Raw genomic sequence first — 21,402 nt, 5'->3', positions numbered from 1 at the left:
GGAGAGAGAGATAGAGAGAAAGAATGTGGGAGAGAGAGAGAGATAGAGAGACTGTGGGGGAGAGAGAGAAAGAGAGAACGTGGGGGAGAGAGCGAGATAGAGAGAAAGAGAGACTGTGGGAGAGAGAGTAGAGAGAGTGAGACTGGGAGAGAGATAGAAAGACTGTGGGAGAGAGAGATAGAGAGAGAAAGAGAGACTGTGAGGGAGAGAGAGAGAGAGAAAGAGAGACTGTGGGCGAGATAGCGAGAAAGAGAGACTGTAGGAGAGAGAAAGATAGAGAGAAAGAGACTGTGGGAGAGAGAGAGATAGAGAGAAAGAGAGACTGGGGAGAGAGAGAGAGAAAGAGAGACTGTGGGAGAGAGAGACTGTGGGAGAGACTGATAGACTGGGAGAGAGAGAGAGAGATAGAGAGAAAAAGGGTCTATGAGTGAGAGAAAGAGAGACTGTGGGAGAGAGAGATAGAGAGAAAGAGAGACTGGGAGAGAGAGTGAAATAGAGAAAGAGAGACTGTGGGAGAGAGAGATAGACAGACTGTTGGAGAGAGAGAGAGAAACTGTGGGAGACAGAGAGAGATAGAGAGGAAGAGAAACTGTGGGAGAGAGAAAGACAGAGAGAGACAGTGGGAGAGAGAGAGAGAGACTGTGAGAGAGAGAGAGATAGAGAGAGAGAGACTGTGGGAGAGACTGATAGAGAGAAAGACTGGGAGAGAGAGAGAGATAGAGAGAAAAAGGGTCTGTGAGTGAGAGAGAGAGAAAGAGAGACTGTGGGAGAGAGAGATAGAGAGAAAGAGAGACTGGGAGAGAGAAATAGAGAGAAAGAGAGACTGTGGGAGAGAGAGATAGAGAAAGGGAGACTGGGAGAGAGATAGAGAGAAAGAGAAACTGTGGAGAGAGAGAGATAGAGAGAAAGAGAGACTGGGAGAGAAAGATAGAAAGATAGAGAGAAAGAGACTGTGGGAGAGAGAGAGAGAGAGAAAGAGAGACTGGGGAGAGAGAGAGAGAAAGAGAGACTGTGGGAGAGAGAGATAGAGAGAGAGAGACTGTGGGAGAGACTGATAGAGAGAGAGAGAGAGAGAGAGATAGAGAGAAAAAGGGTCTATGAGTGAGAGAGAGAAAGAGAGACTGTGGGAGAGAGAGATAGAGAGAAAGAGAGACTGGGAGAGAGAAATAGAGAGAAAGAGAGACTGTGGGAGAGAGAGATAGAGAAAGGGAGACTGGGAGAGAGATAGAGAGAAAGAGAAACTGTGGAGAGAGAGAGATAGAGAGAAAGAGAGACTGTGAGAGAAAGATAGAAAGAGAGACTGTAGGAGAGAGAAAGATAGAGAGAAAGAGACTGTGGGAAAGAGAGAGATAGAGAGACAGAGAGACTGTGGGAGAGAGAGAGAAAGAGAAAGAGAGACAGTGGGAGAGAGAGAGATAGAGAGAAAGAGAGACTGTGGGAAAAAGAGAGAGAAAGAGAGACTGTGGGAGAGAGAGATAGAGATAGAGAGACTGTGTGACAGAGAGATAGAGAGACTGTGGGAGAGAGAGATAGAGAAAGGGTAGACTGGGAGAGAGAGAGAGATAGAGAGAAAGAGAGAGTATGGGAGAGAGAGATAGAGAGAGAGAGAAAGAGAGACAGAGGCTGAGAGCGAGATAGAGAGAAAGAGAGACTGTGGGACGGAGAGAGAGAGAAAGAGAGACTGTGGGAGAGAGAGATAGAGAAAGAGAGACAATGGGAGAGAGAGAGAGAAAGAGGGACTGTGGGAGAGAGAGATCGAGAGACAGACTGTGGGAGAGAGAGCGAGCGAAAGTGAGACTGTGGGAGAGAGAGATAGAGAAAGTGAGACTGTGGGAGAGAGAGAGAGATAGAGAGAGAGAAAGAGAGACTGTACGAAGGAGAGATAGAGAAGGAGACTGTGGGAGAGAGAGAGACTGTGAGAGAGAGAGAGATAGAGAGAAAGAGAGACTGTACGAAGGAGAGATAGAGAAGGAGACTGTGGGAGAGAGAGAGACTGTGAGAGAGAGAGATAGAGAGAAAGAGAGACTGGGAGAGAGAGATAGAGAGAAAGAATATGGGAGAGAGAGAGAGAAAGAGAGAGATAAGAAAAAGAGACTGTGAGAGAGAGAGAGATAGAGAGAAAGAGAGAATGTGGGGAGAGAGATAGAGAGAAAGAGAGACTGTGGGAGAGAGAGATAGAGAGAAAGAGAGACTGTGGGAGAGAGAGATAGAGAGAAAGAGAATGTGGGAGAGCGAGATAGAGAGAAAGAGTGAATGTGGGGGAGAGAGAGAGATAGAGAGAAAGAGACTGTGGGAAAGAGAGATAGAGAGAAAGAGAGAATGTGGGGGAGAGAGATAGAGAGAAAGAGACTGTGGGAGAGAGAGAGATAGAGAGAAAGAGAGACTGTGGGAGAGAGAGATAGAGAATTAGAGACTGTGGGGGAGAGAGAGATAGAGAGAAAGAGACTGTGGGAGAGCGAGGGATAGAGAGAAAGAGAGACTGTGAGAGAGAGAGAGAGAGAAAGAGAGACTGTAGGAGAGAGAAAGATAGAGAGAAAGAGACTTTGGGAGAGAGAGAGATAGAGAGTAAGAGAGACTGTGGGAGAGAGAGAGATAGAGAAAGAGAGACTGTGGGAGAGAGAGATAGAGACTGTGGGCGAGATAGAGAGAAAGAGAGACTGGGGGAGAGAGAGATAGAGAGAAAGAGAGAATGTGGGGGAGAGAGAGTGATAGAGAGAAAGAGAGACTGTGGGAGAGAGAGTAGAGAGAGTGAGACTGGGAGTGAGATAGAAAGACTGTGTGAGAGAGAGATAGAGAGAGAAAGAGAGACTGTGAGGGAGAGAGAGAGAAAGAGAGACTGTGGGCGAGATAGAGAGAAAGAGAGACTGTGAGGGAGAGAGAGAGAAAGAGAGACTGTGGGCGAGATAGAGAGAAAGAGAGACTGTGAGATATGGAGAGAAAGAGAGACTGTTGGAGAGAGAGATAGAAAGAGACTGTGGGAGAGAGAGATAGAGAGAAAGAGAGACTGTGGGAGAGAGAGATAGAGAATTAGAGACTGTGGGGGAGAGAGAGATAGAGAGAAAGAGAGACGGTGAGAGAGAGAGAGAAAGAGAGACTGTAGGAGAGAGAAAGATAGAGAGAAAGAGACTGTGGGGGAGAGAGAGAGATAGAGAGAAAGAGACTGTGGGAGAGAGAGAGAGATAGAGAGAAAGAGAGACTGTGGGAGAGAGAGAGAGAGAGAAAGAGAGACTGTGGGAGAGAGATAGAGAGAGCGAGAGACAGTGGGTGAGAGAGAGAGACTGTGGGAGAGAGAGAGAGAGAGAAAGAGAGACTGTAGGAGAGAGAAAGATAGAGAGAAAGAGACTGTGGGAGAGAGAGAGATAGAGAGAAAGAGAGACTGTGCAAGAGAGAGAGATAGAGAAAAAGAGAGACTGTGGGAGGGAGAGAGAGAAAGATAGACAGAGAGCGAAAGAGAGACTGTGGGAGAGAGAGAGATAGAGAAAGAGAGACTGTGGAAGAGAGAGAGAGAGAAAGAGAGACTGTGAGAGAGAGAGAGAGATAGAGAGAAAGAGACTATAGGAGAGAGAAAGATAGAGAGAAAGAGACTGTGGGGGAGAGAGAGAGATAGAGAGAAAGAGATTGTGGGAGAGAGAGAGAGATAGAGAGAAAGAGAGACTGTGGGAGAGAGAGAGAAAGAGAGACTGTGGGAGAGAGATAGAGAGAAAGAGAGACTGTAGGAGAGAGAAAGATAGAGAGAAAGAGACTGTGGGAGAGAGAGAGATAGAGAGAAAGAGAGACTGTGCGAGAGAGAGAGATAGAGAGAAAGAGACACTGTGTGAGAGAGAGATAGAGGAAAAGAGAGACTGTGGGAGGGAGAGAGAGAAAGAGAGACTGTGGGAGAGAGAGAGAGAAAGAGAGACTGTGGGAGAGAGAGATAGAGAGAGCGAGAGACAGTGGGTGAGAGAGAGAGAGACTGTGGGAGAGAGAGAGAGAGAAAGAGAAACTGTGGGAGAGACTGATAGAGAGAGAGAGACTGGGAGAGATAGAGAGAAAGAGAGTCTGTGGGAGGGAGAAATAGAGAAAGAGAGACTGTGGGAGAGAGAGATAGAGGGTCTGTGGGAGGGAGAAATAGAGAAAGAGAGAGTGTGGGAGAGAGAGATAGAGAGAGAGAAAGAGAGACAGAGGCTGAGAGCGAGATAGAGAGAAAGAGACACTGTGTGTGAGAGAGATAGAGAAATAGAGACTGTGGGGGAGAGAGAGATAGAGAGAAAGAGATTGTGGGAGAGAGATAGAGAGAGCGAGAGACAGTGGTGAGAGAGAGAGACTGTGGGAGGGAGAGCGAAAGAGAGACTGTGGGGGAGAGAGAGAGAGTGAAAGAGAGACAGTGGGAGAGACTGATAGAGAAAGAGAGACTGGGAGAGAGAGAGATAGAGAAAGAGAGACTGTGGGAGAGAGAGATAGAGAAATAGAGACTGTGGGGGAGAGAGAGATAGAGAGAAAGAGACTGTGGGAGAGAGATAGAGAGAGCGAGAGACAGTGGTGAGAGAGAGAGACTGTGGGAGAGAGAGAGTGAAAGAGAGACTGTGGGAGAGAGAGAGAGACTGGGAGAGAGAGAAAGAAAGAGAGTCTGTGGGAGGGAGAAATAGAGAAAGAGAGACTGTGGAAGAGAAAGATAGAGAGACTGTGGGAGAGAGAGAGATAGAGAAAGGGAGACTGGGAGAGAGAGAGATAGAGAGAAAGAGAGACTGTGGGAGAGAGAGATAGAGAAAGAGAGACTGTGAGAGAGAGATAGAAAGAGAGACTGTAGGAGAGAGAAAGATAGAGAGAAAGAGACTGTGGGAGAGAGAGGGAGACTGTGGGAGAGAGAGAGAGTGAAAGAGACTGTGGGAGAGAGAGATAGAGAGAAAGAGAGACTGTGGGAGAGAGAGAGATAGAGAAAGGGAGACTGGGAGAGAGAGATAGAGAGAGAGAGAAAAGAAAAAGAGAGGCTGAGAGTGAGATAGAGAGAAAGAGACTGTGGGAGAGAGAGATAGAGAGAAAGAGAGACTGTGGGAGAGAGAGAGACTGTGAGAGAGAGAGAGAAAGAGAGACTGTGGAGAGAGAGATAGAGACAGAGAGACTGTGTGAGAGAGAGAGATAGAGAAAGGGAGACTGGGAGAGAGAGATAGAGAGAAAGAGAGAGTGTGGGAGAGAGAGATAGAGAGAAAGAGAAGGAGAGACAGAGGCTGAGAGTGAGATAGAGAGAAAGAGAGACTGGGAGAGAGAGATAGAGAGAAAGAATGTGGGAGAGAGAGAGATAGAGAGAGATAGAGAAAGAGAGACTGTGGGAGAGAGAGAGATAGAGAGAAAGAGAGACTGTGGGAGAGAGAGATAGAGAGAGAGAGAAGGAGAGACAGAGGCTGAGAGTGAGAGAGAGAGAAAGAGAGACTGGGAGAGAGAGATAGAGAGAAAGAGAGAGTGTGGGAGAGAGAGATAGAGAGAGAGAGAAGGAGAGACAGAGGCTGAGAGTGAGATAGAGAGAAAGAGAGACTGTGGGAGAGAGAGAGATAGAGAGAAAGAGAGACTGTGAGAGAGAGATAGAGAAAGGGAGACTGTGGTAGAGAGAGAGACTGTGGGAGAGACTGATAGAGAAAGAGAGACAGAGTGAGAGAGATAGAGAAAGAGAGACTGTGGGAGAGAGAGAGATAGAGAAAGAGAGACTGTGGGAGAGAGAGAGAGAGAGAGATAGAGAGACTGTGGGAGAGAGAGAGATAGAGAGACTGTGGGAGAGAGAGAAATAGAGAGACTGTGGGAGAGAGAGAGATAGAGAAAGAGAGAGACTGTGGGAGAGAGAGAGAGATAGAGAGAAAGAGAGACTGTGGGAGAGAGAGAGAGAGAAAGAGAGACTGTGGGAGAGGGCGAGATAGAGAGAAAGAGAGACTGTGGGAAGGAGAGAAAGAAAGTGAGACTGTGGGAGAGGGTGAAATAGAGAGAAAGAGAGACTGTGGGAGAGAGAGAGAGAGAGAGAAAGAGACTGTGGGAGAGAGAGAGAGATAGAGAGAAAGAGAGACTGTGGGAGAGAGAGAGAGAGAAAGAGAGACTGTGGGAGAGGGCGAGATAGAGAGAAAGAGAGACTGTGGGAGAGAGAGAGAGAGATAGAGAAAGAGAGACTGTGGGAGAGAGAGATAGAGAGAGAGAAAGAGAGACTGTGGGAGAGAGAGAAAGAGAGACTGTGAGAGAGAGAGATAGAAAGAGAGATAGAGAGACTGTGGGAGAGAGAGAGAGAGAAAGAGAGACTGTGGGAGAGGGCGAGATAGAGAGAAAGAGAGACTGTGGGAGAGAGAGATAGAGAAAGAGAGACTGTGGGAGAGAGAGATAGAGAGAGAGAAAGAGAGACTGTGGGAGAGAGAGAAAGAGAGACTGTGAGAGAGAGAGATAGAAAGAGAGACTGTAGGAGAGAGAAAGATAGAGAGAAAGAGAGACTGTGGGAGAGAGAAATACAGAAAGAGAGACTGTGGGAGAGAGATAGAGAGAGAGAGAGACAGTGGGAGAGAGAGAGAGAGACTGTGGGAGAGAGAGAGTGAAAGAGAGACTGTGGGAGAGATTGATAGAGAGAGACTGGGAGAGAGAGAGAGAGTGTGGGAGAGAGATAGAGAGAAAGAGAGAGTGGGAGAGAGAGAGAGAGAGAAAGAGAGACAGAGGCTGAGAGTGAGATAGACAGAAAGAGAGACTGTGGGAGGGAGAGAGATAGAAAGAGAGACTGGAGGAGAGAGAGATAGAGAGAAAGAGAGACTGTGGGAGTGAGATAGAGAGAGAGAGAAAGAGAGACTGTGGGAGAGAGAGATAGAGACAGAGAGACTGGGAGAGAGAGATAGAGAGAAAGAGAGAGTGTGGGAGAGAGAGATAGAGAGAGAGAGAAGGAGAGACAGAGGCTGAGAGTGAGATAGAGAGAAAGAGAGACTGGGAGAGAGAGACAGAGAGAAAGAATGTGGGAGAGAGAGAGATAGAGAGAGATAGAGAAAGAGAGACTGTGGGAGAGAGAGAGATAGAGAGAAAGAGAGACTGGGAGAGAGAGATAGAGAGAAAGAGAGAGTGTGGGAGAGAGAGAAGGAGAGACAGAGGCTGAGAGTGAGATAGAGAGAAAGAGAGACTGTGGGAGAGAGAGATAGAGAGAAAGAGAGACTGTGAGAGAGAGATAGAGAAAGGGAGACTGGTAGAGAGAGAGACTGTGGGAGAGACTGATAGAGAAAGAGAGACAGAGTGAGAGAGATAGAGAAAGAGAGACTGTGGGAGAGAGAGAGAGAGAGAAAGAGAGACTGTGGGAAGGAGAGAAAGAAAGTGAGACTGTGGGAGAGGGCGAGATAGAGAGAAAGAGAGACTGTGGGAGACAGAGAGAGAGAGAGAAAGAGACTGTGGGAGAGAGAGAGAGATAGAGAGACTGTGGGAGAGAGAGATAGAGAAAGAGAGACTGTGGGAGAGAGAGATAGAGAAAGAGAAAGAGAGACTGTGGGAGAGAGAGAAAGAGAGACTGTGAGAGAGAGAGATAGAAAGAGAGACTGTGAGAGAGAGAGATAGAAAGAGAGACTGTAGGAGAGAGAAAGATAGAGAGAAAGAGACTGTGGGAGAGAGAGGGATAGAGAGAAAGAGAGACTGTGGGAGAGAGAAATACAGAAAGAGAGACTGTGGGAGAGAGAGAGAGAGACAGTGGGAGAGAGAGAGAGAGACTGTGGGAGAGATTGATAGAGAGAGACTGGGAGAGAGAGAGAGATAGAGAGAAAGAGATTCTGTGTGAGGGAGAAATAGAGAAAGAGAGACTGTGGGAGAGAGAGATAGAGAGAAAGAGAGAGTGTGGGAGAGAGAGAGAGAGAGAAAGAGAGACAGAGGCTGAGAGCGAGATAGAGAGAAAGAGAGACTGTGGGAGGGAGAGAGATAGAAAGAGAGACTGGAGGAGAGAGAGAAAGAGAGACTGTGGGAGTGAGATAGAGAGAGAGAAAGAGAGACTGTGTGAAGGAGAGAAAGAAAATGAGACTGTGGGGGAGAGAGAGAAAGAGAAAGAGAGACAGTGGGAGAGAGCGAGATACAGAGAAAGAGAGACTGTGGGAGAGAGAGATAGAAAGAGAGACTGTGGGAGAGAGATAGAGAGAGAGAAAGAGAGACTGTGTGAAGGAGAGAAAGAAAATGAGACTGTGGGGGATAGAGAGAAAGAGAAAGAGAGACAGTGGGAGAGAGCGAGATAGAGAGAAAGAGAGACTGTGGGAGAGAGAGATAGAAAGAGAGACTGTGGGAGAGAGAGAGAGATAGAGAGACTGTGGGAGAGAGATAGTGAGAAAGAGAGACTGTGAGAGAGAGAGAGAAAGAGAGAAAGAGAGACTGTGGGAGAGAGAAATAGAGAGAAAGAGAGACTGTGGGAGAGAGATAGAGAGAACGATAGACTGTGGGAGAGAGAGAGATAGAAAGAGTGACTGTGGGAGAGAGAGAGAGAGAAAGAGAGATGTGGGAGAGAGAGAGAGAGATAGTGAGAAAGAGAGACTGTGAGAGAGAGAGATAGAAAGAGAGACTGTAGGAGAGAGAAAGATAGAGAGTAAGAGACTGTGGGAGAGAGAGAGAGAGACAGTGGGAGAGAGAGAGACTGTGGGAGAGAGAGAGTGAAAGAGAGACTGTGGGAGAGAGAGATAGAGAGAGAGACTGGGAGAGAGAGAGAGATAGAGAGAAAGAGAGTCTGTGGGAGGGAGAAATAGAGAAAGAGAGAGTGTGGGAGAGAGAGATAGAGAGAGAGAAAGAGAGACAGAGGCTGAGAGCGAGATAGAGAGAAAGAGAGACTGTGGGAGAGAGAGATAGAGAGAGAGAGAAAGAGAGACAGAGGCTGAGAGCGAGATAGAGAGACTGTGGGAGGGAGGGAGACTGGCGGAGAGAGAGAGAAAGATAGGGAGAAAGAGAGACTGTGAGGGAGAGAGAGAGAAAGAGAGACTGTGGGAGAGAGAGATAGAGAAAGAGAGACGATGGGAGAGAGAGAGAGAAAGAGAGACTGTGGGAGAGAGAGATCGAGAGATAGAGAGACTGTGGGGAGAGAGAGAGAGAGAGAAAGAGAGACTGGGAGAGAGAGGTAGAGAGAAAGAGACACTGTGTGTGAGAGAGATATAGAAAAAGAGAGACTGTGGGAGGGAGAGAGAGAAAGATAGACAGAGAGCGAAAGAGAGACTGTGGGGGAGAGAGAGAGAGTGAAAGAGAGACTGTGGGAGAGACTGATAGAGAAAGAGAGACTGGGAGAGAGAGAGATAGAGAAATAGAGACTGTGGGAGAGAGAGAGAGAGTGAGAGACAGTGGGTGAGAGAGAGAGACTGTGGGAGAGAGAGAGAGTGAAAGAGAGACTGAGGGAGAGACTGATAGAGAGAGAGAGACTGGGAGAGATAGAGAGAAAGAGAGACTGTGGGAGGGAGAAATAGAGAAAGAGAGACTGTGGAAGAGAGAGATAGAGAGACTGTGGGAGAGAGAGAGATAGAGAAAGGGAGACTGGGAGAGAGAGAGATAGAGAGAAAGAGAGAGTGTGGGAGAGAGAGATAGAGAGAAAGAGAGACAGAGGCTGAGAGCGAGATAGCGAGAAAGAGAGACTGTGGGAGAGAGAGGGAAAGAGAGACTGTGGGAGAGAGAAAGATAGAGAGAAAGAGACTGTGGGAGAGAGAAATACAGAAAGAGAGACTGTGGGAGAGAGATAGAGAGAGAGAGAGAGAGTGAGAGACAGTGGGTGAGAGAAGAGACTGTGGGAGAGAGAGAGAGTGAAAGAGAGACTGTGGGAGAGAGAGAGATAGAGAAAGGGAGACTGGGAGAGAGAGATAGAGAGAGAGAGAAAAAGAAAAAGAGGCTGAGAGCGAGATAGAGAGAAAGAGAGACTGTGGGAGAGAGAGAAAGAGAGACTGTGGGAGAGAGAGAGACTGTGAGAGAGAGAGAGATAAAGAGAAAGAGAGACTGGGAGAGAGAGAGAGAGAGAAAGAATGTGGGAGAGAGAGAGAGATAGAGAGAGATAGAGACAGAGAGACTGTGGGAGAGAGAGAGATAGAAAGAAAGAGAGACTGTGGGAGAGAGAGATAGAGAGAAAGAGAGAGTGTGGGAGAGAGAGATAGAGAGAGAGAAGGAGAGACAGAGGCTGAGAGCGAGATAGAGAGAAAGAGAGACTGGGAGAGAGAGATAGAGAGAAAGAATGTGGGAGAGAGAGAGATAGAGAGAGATAGAGAAAGAGAGACTGTGGGAGAGACAGAGAGAGATAGAGAGAAAGAAAGAGAGACTGTGGGAGAGAGAGATAGAGAGAAAGAGAGAATGTGGGGTAGAGAGAAAGATAGAGAGAAAGAGAGACTGTGAGAGAGAGATAGAGAAAGGGAGACTGTGGTAGAGAGAGAGACTGTGGGAGAGACTGATAGAGAAAGAGAGACTGAGAGAGTGAGAGAGATGGAGAAAGAGAGACTGTGGGAGAGACTGAAAGAGAAAGTGAGACTGTGGGAGAGAGAGAGATAGAGAGAGAAAGAGAGACTGAGAGAGAGAGAGAAAGAGAGACTTTTGGGAGAGAGATAGAGAGAAAGATAGACTCTGGGAGAGAGAGATAGAGAAAGAGAGACTGTGGGAGAGAGAGAAAGAGAGACTGTGGGAGAGAGATAGAGAGAGAGAAAGAGAGACTGTGGGAGGGAGAGAGATAGAAAGAGAGACTGTAGGAGAGAGAAAGATAGAGAGAAAGAGACTGTGGGAGAGAGAGAGAGAGAGACAGTGGGAGAGAGAGAGAGAGAGAGAGAGACTGTGGGAGAGAGAGTGAAAGAGAGACTGTGGGAGAGATTGATAGAGAGAGACTGGGAGAGAGAGAGAGAGATAGAGAGAAAGAGAGTCTGTGTGAGGGAGAAATAGAGGAAGAGAGACTGTGGGAGAGAGAGATAGAGAGAGAGAGTGTGGGAGAGAGAGATAGAGAGAGAGAAAGAGAGACAGAGGCTGAGAGCGAGATAGAGAGAAAGAGAGACTGTGGGAGGGAGAGAGATAGAAAGAGAGACTGGAGGAGAGAGAGAGTGTGAGAGAAAGAGAGACTGTGGGAGAGAGATAGAGAGAGAGAGACAGTGGGAGAGAGAGAGACAGTGGGAGGGAGAGAGAGAGAGGGAAAGAGGGACTGTGGGAGAGATTGATGGAGAGAGAGACTGGGAGAGAGAGATAGAGAGAAAGAGAGACTGTGGGAGTGAGAGATAGAGAAAGAGAGACTGTGTGAAGGAGAGAAAGAAAATGAGACTGTGGGGGAGAGAGAGAAAGAGAAAGAGAGACAGTGGGAGAGAGCGAGATAGAGAGAAAGAGAGACAGTGGGAGAGAGCGAGATAGAGAGATAGAGAGACTGGGGGAGAGAGAGATAGAAAGAGAGACTGTGGGAGAAAGAGAGATAGAGAGAAAGAGATACGGTGGGAGAGAGAGATAGAGAAAGAGACTGTGGGAGAGAGAGACTGTGAGAGAGAGAGATAGAGAGAAAGAGATAGAGAAAGAGAGACTGTGGGAGAGAGAGAGAGAAAGAGAGACTGTGGGAGAGAGAGAGATAGAGAAAGAGAGACTGTGGGAGCTAGAGAGAGAAAGAGAGACTGTGGGAAGGAGAGAAAGAAAGTGAGACTGTGGGAGAGAGAGAGAGAGAGAGAGAAAGAGAGACTGTAAGAGAGAGAAAGATAGAGAGAAAGAGACTGTGGGAAAGAGAGATAGAGAAAGTGAGACTGTGGGAGAGAGAGAGAGAGAGAAAGAGAGACTGTAGGAGAGAGAAAGATAGAGAGAAAGAGACTGTGGGAAAGAGAGATAGAGAAAGAGAGACTGTGGGGGAGAGAGAGAGAGAGAGACTGTTGGAGACAGAGAGAGAGAGACTAGGAGAGAGAGGGATAGAGAAAGAGAGACTGAGAGAGAGAGATAGTGAAACAAAGTGAGGGAGTGTGATTGTGTGTGAGGAGGTGTGACTGTGAATGTCAGGGAGTGTGACTGTGTGTGTGGGAGTGTGCCTGTTTGTGTGTGAGGGAGTGTGACTGTGTGTCTGTGAGGGTGTGAGACTGTGTCTGTGAGGGAGTGTGACTGTGTGTGTGATGGAGGGTGACTGTGTGTGAGTGTGAGGGAGTGTGACTGTGTGTGTGATGGAGTGTGACTGTGTGTGAGGAAGTGTGACTGTGTGTGTGAGGGAGTGTGACTGTGTGTGAGATGGAGTGTGACTGTGTGTGTGACGCAGTGTGATTGTGTGTGAGGGAATGTGCCTGTGTGTAATGGAGTGTGACTGTGTGTAATGGAGTGTGACTGTGTGTGTAATGGAGTGTGACTGTGTGTAATGGAGTGTGACTGTGTGTGTGAGGGAGTGTGACTGTGTGTGTGATGGAGTGTGACTGTGTGTGATGGAGTGTGACTGTGTGTGTGAGGGAGTGTGACTGTGTCTGAGGGAGTGTGACTGTGTGTGATGGAGTGTGACTGTGTCTGAGGGAGTGTGACTGTGTGCGTGATGGAGTGTGACTGTGTGCGTGATGGAGTGTGACTGTGTGTGAGGGAGTGTGACTGTGTGCGTGATGGAGTGTGACTGTGTGTGTGATGGAGTGTGACTGTGTGTGTGAGGGAGTGTGACTGTGCGTGAAGGAGTGTGACTGTGTCTGAGGGAGTGTGACTGTGTCTGAGGGAGTGTGACTGTGTGCGTGATGGAGTGTGACTGTGTGTGAAGGAGTGTGACTGTGTCTGAGGGAGTGTGACTGTGTGCGTGATGGAGTGTGACTGTGTGTGATGGAATGTGACTGTGTGTGTGAGGGAGTGTGACTGTGTATGAGGGAGTGTGACTGTGTATGAGGGAGTGTGACTGTGTGTGTGAGGGAATGTGACTGTGTGTGTGATGGAGTGTGACTGTGTGTGAGGGAGTGTGACTGTGTGTAAGGGCGTGTGACTGTGTGTGTGAGGGAGTGTGACTGTGTGTGAGGGAGTGTGACTGTGTGTGAGGTAGTGTGACTGTGTGTGATGGAGTGTGACTGTGTGTGAGGGAGTGTGACTGTGTGTGTGAAGGAGTGTGACTGTGTGAGTGACAGGGAGTGTGACTGTGTGTGTGATGGTGTGTGACTGTGTGTGATGGAGTGTGACTGTGTGTGTGAGGGAGTGTGACTGTGTGTGTGAGGGAGTGTGACTGTGTGTGATGGAGTGTGACTGTGTGTGTGCGGGAGTGTGACTGTGTGTGAGGGAGTGTGACTGTGTGTGATGGAGTGTGACTGTGTGTGAGTGTGAGGGAGTGTGACTGTGTGTGTGAGGGAGTTTGACTGTGTGTGATGGAGTGTGACTGTGTGTGATGGAGTGTGACTGTGTGTGTGATGGAGTGTGACTGTGTGTGAGGGAATGTGACTGTGTGTGATGGAGTGTGACTGTGTGTGTGAGGGAGTGTGACTGTGTGTGAATGACAGGGAGTGTGACTGTGTGTGTGATGGAGTGTGACTGTGTGTGTGAGGGAGTGTGACTGTGTGTGATGGAGTGTGACTGTGTGTGTGAGGGAGTGTGACTGTGTGTGATGGTGTGTGACTGTGTGTATGAGGGAGTTTGACTGTGTGTGATGGAGTGTGACTGTGTGTGTGATGGAGTGTGACTGTGTGTGATGGAGTGTGACTGTGTGTGTGAGGGAGTGTGACTGTGTCTGAGGGAGTGTGACTGTGTGTGAAGGAGTGTGACTGTGTGTGAGTGACAGGTAGTGTGACTGTGTGTGTGAGGGAGTGTGACTGTGTGTGATGGAGTGTGACTGTGTGTGTGCGGGAGTGTGACTGTGTGTGAGGGAGTGTGACTGTGTGATGGAGTGTGACTGTGTGTGAGTGTGAGGGAGTGTGACTGTGTGTATGAGGGAGTGTGACTGTGTGTGATGGAATGTGACTGTGTGTGTGATGGAGTGTGACTGTGTGTGTGAGGGAATGTGACTGTGTGTGATGGAGTGTGACTGTGTGTGAGGGAGTGTGACTGTGTGTGATGGTGTGTGACTGTGTGTGATGGAGTGTGACTGTGTGTGTGATGGAGTGTGACTGTGTGTGTGAGGGAATGTGACTGTGTGTGATGGAGTGTGACTGTGTGTGATGGAGTGTGACTGTGTGTGTGATGGAGTGTGACTGTGTGTGTGATGGTGTGTGACTGTGTGTGTGAGGGAGTATGACTGTGTGTGATGGAGTGTGACTGTGTGTGTGAGGGAGTGTGACTGTGTGTGAGGGAGTGTGACTGTGTGTGAGTGTGAGGGAGTGTGACTGTGTGTATGAGGGAGTTTGACTGTGTGTGATGGAGTGTGACTGTGTGTGTGAGGGAATGTGACTGTGTGTGATGGAGTGTGACTGTGTGTGATGGAGTGTGACTGTGTGTGTGATGGTGTGTGACTGTGTGTGTGAGGGAGTATGACTGTGTGTGATGGAGTGTGACTGTGTGTGTGAGGGAGTGTGACTGTGTGAGGGAGTGTGACTGTGTGTGATGGAGTGTGACTGTGTGTGTGAGGGAGTGTGACTGTGTGAGGGAGTGTGACTGTGTGTGATGGAGTGTGACTGTGTGTGAGTGTGAGGGAGTGTGACTGTGTGTATGAGGGAGTTTGACTGTGTGTGATGGAGTGTGACTGTGTGTGTGAGGGAGTGTGACTGTGTGTGTGATGGAGTGTGACTGTGTGTGAGTGTGAGGGAGTGTGACTGTGTGTGATGGAGTTTGACTGTGTCTGTGAGGGAGTGTCCCCCATCAAACACTCCCAGGGACAGGGACAGCACGGGGTTAGATACAGAGTAAAGCTCCCTCTACACTGTCCCCCCATCAAACACTCCCAGGGACAGGGACAGCACGGGGTTAGATACAGAGTAAAGCTCCCTCTACACTGTCCCCCCATCAAACACTCCCAGGGACAGGGACAGCACGGGGTTAGATACAGAGTAAAGCTCCCTCTACATTGTCCCCCCAATCCCAGGGACAGGGACAGCACGGGGTTAGATACAGAGTAAAGCTCCCTCTACACTGTCCCCCCATCAAACACTCCCAGGGACAGGGACAGCACGGGGTTAGATACAGAGTAAAGCTCCCTCTACACTGTTCCCCCATCAAACACTCCCAGGGACAGGGACAGCACGGGGTTAGATACAGAGTAAAGCTCCCTCTACACTGTCCCCCCCATCAAACACTCCCAGGGACAGGGACAGCACGGGGTTAGATACAGAGTAAAGCTCCCTCTACATTGTCCCCCCAATCCCAGGGACAGGGACAGCACGGGGTTAGATACAGAGTAAAGCTCCCTCTACACTGTCCCCCCATCAAACACTCCCAGGGACAGGGACAGCACGGGGTTAGATACAGAGTAAAGCTCCCTCTACACTGTTCCCCCATCAAACACTCCCAGGGACAGGGACAGCACGGGGTTAGATACAGAGTAAAGCTCCCTCTACACTGTCCCCCCATCAAACACTCCCAGGGACAGGGACAGCACGGGGTTAGATACAGAGTAAAGCTCCCTCTACACTGTCCCCCCATCAAACACTCCCAGGGACAGGGACAGCACGGGGTTAGATACAGAGTAAAGCTCCCTCTACATTGTCCCCCCAATCCCAGGGACAGGGACAGCACGGGGTTAGATACAGAGTAAAGCTCCCTCTACACTGTCCCCCCATCAAACACTCCCAGGGACAGGGACAGCACGGAGTTAGATACAGAGTAAAGCTCCCTCTACACTGTCCCCCCCATCAAACACTCCCAGGGACAGGGACAGCACGGGGTTAGATACAGAGTAAAGCTCCCTCTACACTGTCCCCCCATCCCAGGGACAGGGACAGCATGGGGTTAGATACAGAGTAAAGCTCCCTCTACACTGTCCCCCCAATCCCAGGGATATCTCCTCCTGAGGTAGCTGCTGGCCTGACGTTCAGTTCCCTCCACCGTTCTTTCCCAAAACTTCCCGCCCACCCCCAGCCCAGAAACTGCATCCCCCTCCCCCGCATCCCCCCTGGGCCCACAGGAGCCAGGGTTCTGCCCCCAAACCAGGAGCGACACTGCCCTCCGGCTCCCCTTGTGGTGGGAGGCTGGAACTGCCAACGGCGTGACGTGTTGACATAAAAAATCCTAGTGTTCAATGTTGGCATGGCAACTCGGGAGCAGTCAGGGCTGGGAGGGGTTAGGGGGGCACGGACAGACACCAGTCAGTGTACAGATATCTCCCTGAGAGAGGGGGGAGACTGAGAGACACCAGTCAGTGTACAGATATCTCCCTGAGAGAGAGAGGGGGGACTGAGAGACACCAGTCAGTGTACAGATATATCCCTGAGAGAGAGAGGGGACTGAGAGACACCAGTCAGTGTACAGATATCTCCCTGAGAGAGAGAGAGGGGACTGAGAGACACCAGTCAGTGTACAGATATCTCCCTGAGAGAGAGAGAGGGGACTGAGAGACACCAGTCAGTGTACAGATATCTCCCTGAGAGAGGGGGTAGACTGAGAGACACCAGTCAGTGTACAGATAGCTCCCTGAGAGACAGAGAGCGGGGTGACTGATAGGTTGATATTGTTAACTGTGGTCCCCCTTGTGAATCCTGGAGGTCACCCCCTTGTCGTCTCTGTGTCTGCTCCCCTCTCTCTCTCTCTCTACCCGCTACAGAGCGCTCTCACCCATCTCTCTCTCTCTCCCCCTCTCTCTGACTGACAGGGCAAGGACAGCGACGACGATGAGGACGTGGTGCATATCGATCGCGATCATTTCATGGACGAGTTCTTTGAGCAGGTCAGACGTTCCCCGGTTCTGTGAGAGGGCAGTGGGATTAGTTTGGGGACTGATACAGGGCTATGGGGAGAGAGCGGGGGGCAGTGGGATTAGTTTGGGGACTGATACAGGGCTATGGGGAGAGAGAGCGGGGACAGTGGGATTAGTTTGGGGACTGATACAGGGCTATGGGGAGAGAGCGGGGACAGTGGGATTAGTTTGGGGACTGATACAGGGCTATGGGGAGAGAGCGGGGACAGTGGGATTAGTTTGGGGACTGATACAGGGCTATGGGGAGAGCGCGGGGACAGTGGGATTAGTTTGGGGACTGATATAGGTCTATGGGGAGAGAGCGGGGGGCAGTGGGATTAGTTTAGGGACTGATACAGGGCTATGGGGAGAGAGCGGGGCAGTGGGATTCGTTCACACTGCCTGGTATTATCTCTGTGAGCAGGTGGAGGAGATACGTTCCTGCATTGAAAAACTATCAGAGGATGTTGACCGAGTTAAGAAACAGCACAGTGCCATCCTCGCTGCGCCAAACCCAGATGACAGTGAGTACCAGGGGGCACCGGGCACAGTTCCCCGTCTCTGTATCCCTCAGTCAGACCCACACCGGGAGCACCGTGCACAGTTCCCCGTCTCTGTATCCCTCAGTCAGACCCACACCGGGAGCACCGGGCACAGTTCCCGTCTCTGTATCCCTCAGTCAGACCCACACCGGGAGCACCGTGCACAGTTCCCATCTTTGTATCCCTCAGTCAGACCCACACCGGGAGCACCGTGCACAGTTCCCCGTCTCTGTATCCCTCAGTCAGACCCACACCGGGAGCACCGTGCACAGTTCCCATCTCTGTATCCCTCAGTCAGACCCACACCGGGAGCACCGTGCACAGTTCCCATCTCTGTATCCCTCAGTCAGTCCCACACCGGGAGCACCGTGCACAGTTCCCGTCTCTGTATCCCTCAGTCAGACCCACACCAGGAGCACCGTGCACAGTTCCCGTCCCTGTATCCCTCAGTCAGACCCACACCGGGAGCACCGTGCACAGTTCCCCGTCTCTGTATCCCTCAGTCAGACCCACACCGGGAGCACCGTGCACAGTTCCCGTCTCTGTATCCCTCAGTCAGACCCACACCGGGAGCACCGTGCACAGTTCCCGTCTCTGTATCCCTCAGTCAGTCCCACACCGGGAGCACCGTGCACAGTTCCCGTCTCTGTATCCCTCAGTCAGACCCACACCAGGAGCACCGTGCACAGTTCCCGTCCCTGTATCCCTCAGTCAGACCCACACCGGGAGCACCGTGCACAGTTCCCCGTCTCTGTATCCCTCAGTCAGACCCACACTGGGAGCACCGTGCACAGTTCCCCGTCTCTGTAACCCTCAGTCAGACCCACACCGGGAGCACCGGGCACAGTTCCCCGTCTCTGTATCCCTCAGTCAGACCCACACCGGGAGCACCGTGCACAGTTCCCATCTCTGTGTCCCTCAGTCAGACCCACACCGGGAGCACCGTGCACAGTTCCCGTCTCTGTATCCCTCAGTCAGACCCACACGGGGAGCACCGGGCACAGTTCCCGTCTCTGTATCCCTCAGTCAGACCCACACCGGGAGCACCGTGCACAGTTCCCCGTCTCTGTATCCCTCAGTCAGACCCACACCGGGAGCACCGTGCACAGTTCCCATCTCTGTGTCCCTCAGTCAGACCCACACCGGGAGCACCGTGCACAGTTCCCCGTCTCTGTATCCCTCAGTCAGACCCACACCGGGAGCACCGTGCACAGTTCCCATCTCTGTGTCCCTCAGTCAGACCCACACCGGGAGCACCGTGCACAGTTCCCGTCTCTGTATCCCTCAGTCAGACCCACACGGGGAGCACCGGGCACAGTTCCCCGTCTCTGTATCCCTCAGTCAGACCCACACCGGGAGCACCGTGCACAGTTCCCCGTCTCTGTATCCCTCAGTCAGACCCACACCGGGAGCACCGTGCACAGTTCCCGTCTCTGTATCACTCAGTCAGACCCACACCGGGAGCACCGTGCACAGTTCCCATCTCTGTATCCCTCAGTCAGACCCACACCGGGAGCACCGTGCACAGTTCCCCGTCTCTGTATCCCTCAGTCAGACCCACACCGGGAGCACCGTGCACAGTTCCCATCTCTGTATCCCTCAGTCAGACCCACACTGGGAGCACCGTGCACAGTTCCCGTCTCTGTGTCCCTCAGTCAGACCCACACCGGGAGCACTGTGCACAGTTCCCATCTCTGTATCCCTCAGTCAGACCCACACCGGGAGCACCGTGCACAGTTCCCCGTCTCTGTATCCCTCAGTCAGACCCACACCGGGAGCACCGTGCACAGTTCCCATCTCTGTATCCCTCAGTCAGACCCACACCGGGAGCACCGTGCACAGTTCCCGTCTCTGTGTCCCTCAGTCAGACCCACACCGGGAGCACCGTGCACAGTTCCCCGTCTCTGTATCCCTCAGTCAGACCCACACCGGGAGCATCGTGCACAGTTCCCGTCTCTGTACCCTCAGTCAGACCCACACCGGGAGCACCGTGCACAGTTCCCCGTCTCTGTATCCCTCAGTCAGACCCACACCGGGAGCACCGTGCACAGTTCCCATCTCTGTATCCCTCAGTCAGACCCACACCGGGAGCACCGTGCACAGTTGCCCGTCTCTGTATCCCTCAGTCAGACCCACACCGGGAGCACCGTGCACAGTTCCCCGTCTCTGTATCCCTCAGTCAGACCCACACCGGGAGCACCGTGCACAGTTCCCCGTCTCTGTATCCCTCAGTCAGACCCACACCGGGAGCACCGTGCACAGTTCCCATCTCTGTATCCCTCAGTCAGACCCACACCGGGAGCACCGTGCACAGTTCCCATCTCTGTATCCCTCAGTCAGACCCACACCGGGAGCACCGTGCACAGTTCCCGTCTCTGTATCCCTCAGTCAGACCCACACCGGGAGCACCGTGCACAGTTCCCCGTCTCTGTGTCCCTCAGTCAGACCCACACCGGTGTTGGGAGGGTGGGATGTGGAGGGAGTGCTGGTGAAGGGGAGTGGGTGGGAGCGTGGGAAACGGGAGGGAGTGTTGAGGAATGATTCTGACATTCAGTCGCTGTCCTCGCCCGACCCCGACAGACATCAAACAGGAGCTGCAGGATCTCACCGTAGACATCAAGGCAACCGCGAACAAAGTCCGCTCCAAGTTAAAAAGTGAGTGAGAGATTTCCCTCCCTACACCCCCCTCCCTATCCCTGTAACCCCCTACACCCCCTCCCTATCCCTGTAACCCCCCTACACCCCCCTCCCTATCTCTGTAACCCCCTACACCCCCCCTCCCTATCTCTGTAACCCCCCCGACACCCCCTCCCTATCTCTGTAACCCCCTACACCCCCTCCCTATCTCTGTAACCCCCCTACACCCCCTCCCTATCTCTGTAACCCCCTACACCCCCCTCCCCATCTCTGTAACCCCCTACAACCCCCTCCCTATCTCTGTAACCCCCTACACCCCCCTCCCTATCTCTGTGACCCCCTACACCCCCTCCCTATCTCTGTAACCCCCTACACCCCCCTCCCTATCCCTGTAACCCCCTACACCCCCCCTCCCTATCCCTGTAACCCTCTACACCCCCCTCCCTATCCCTGTAACCCCCTACACTCCCTCCTTATCTCTGTAACCCCCCCTACACCCCCTTCCTATCTCTGTAACCCCCTACACCCCCTCCCTATCTCTGTAACCCCCTACACCCCCTCCCTATCTCTGTAACCCCCCTACACCCCCTCCCTATCTCTGTAACCCCCTACACCCCCCTCCCTATCTCGGTAACCCCCCTACACCCCCTCCCTATTTCTGTAACCCCCTCCTGGTCTGTACCTGTTGCTGACCCACTCTCTGCTGTTGCCCAGCTATCGAACAGAGCATCGAGAGAGAGGAGGGTCAAAACCGTTCGTCTGCAGATCTCCGTATCCGGAAAACCCAGGTACAGCAACCTCTCTGTCCCCTCGCAGGACCAGGATGTGTTAGATACACTGTCCTTTCCCCCTCTCTCTCTCTGGGACCGGGGTGTGTTAGATACACTGTCCTTTCCCCTCTCTCTCTCTGGGACCGGGGTGCGTTAGATACACTGTCCTTTCCCCCCTCTCTCTCTGGGACCGGGGTGCGTTAGATACACTGTCCTTTCCCCTCTCTCTCTCTGGGACCGGGTGTGTTAGATACACTGTCCTTTCCCCCCTCTCTCTCTCTGGGACCGGGGTGTGTTAGATACACTGTCCTTTCCCCCCTCTCTCTCTCTGGGACCGGGGTGTGTTAGATACACTGTCCTTTCCCCTCTCTCTCTGTCTCTCTCTCCCTCTCTCTCTCTCCTTCTCTCTCTCTCACACTCTCTCCCTCCCTCTCTCTCTCTCTGCAGCATTCCACACTCTCCCGGAAATTTGTCGAGGTGATGACTGAGTATAACGCGACTCAGTCCAAATACCGCGATCGATGCAAAGATCGAATCCAGCGACAACTAGAAATAAGTGAGTGAGGGGAGGCAGTGAGGGAGGGAGGGAGTGAGGGAGAGAGGGAGGGGAGGGAGTGAGGGAGGGAGTGACAGGAGAGAGGGAGGGAAGGGAGTGAGGGGAGGGTATGAGTGGAGTGAGTGATGAGGGGAGGGAGTGAGGAGAGGCAGTGAGGGGAGGGGAGGGAGTGAGGGGAGGAGAGGGAGTGAGGGGAGGGGAGGG

At 51.5% G+C, this 21,402-nt stretch overlaps 1 protein-coding gene across 1 annotated transcript in view; it reads left to right on the top strand.

Moving 5' to 3' along the window:
* Positions 1–21,198, top strand: part of LOC132813193 (syntaxin-1B) — a gene marked incomplete at its 3' end in the record, with an annotated part of 35,279 nt that extends 14,081 nt beyond the window's left edge. Inside the window, exons 2-6 of the mRNA XM_060823094.1 lie at positions 16,610–16,684; positions 17,118–17,217; positions 19,816–19,890; positions 20,587–20,660; positions 21,090–21,198. Of these exons, the coding sequence (XP_060679077.1) occupies positions 16,610–16,684; positions 17,118–17,217; positions 19,816–19,890; positions 20,587–20,660; positions 21,090–21,198 (433 nt within the window). The remainder of the gene's footprint in view (positions 1–16,609; positions 16,685–17,117; positions 17,218–19,815; positions 19,891–20,586; positions 20,661–21,089) is intronic.
* Between the last annotated feature and the right edge of the window lie 204 nt (positions 21,199–21,402).

Source organism: Hemiscyllium ocellatum, unplaced genomic scaffold, assembly GCF_020745735.1.
Source record: "Hemiscyllium ocellatum isolate sHemOce1 unplaced genomic scaffold, sHemOce1.pat.X.cur. scaffold_3449_pat_ctg1, whole genome shotgun sequence".
Lineage (NCBI taxonomy): Eukaryota > Metazoa > Chordata > Chondrichthyes > Orectolobiformes > Hemiscylliidae > Hemiscyllium > Hemiscyllium ocellatum.
The sequence above is the reverse complement of the archived record's forward strand: the minus strand, read 5'-3'. Positions and strand labels throughout refer to the sequence as shown.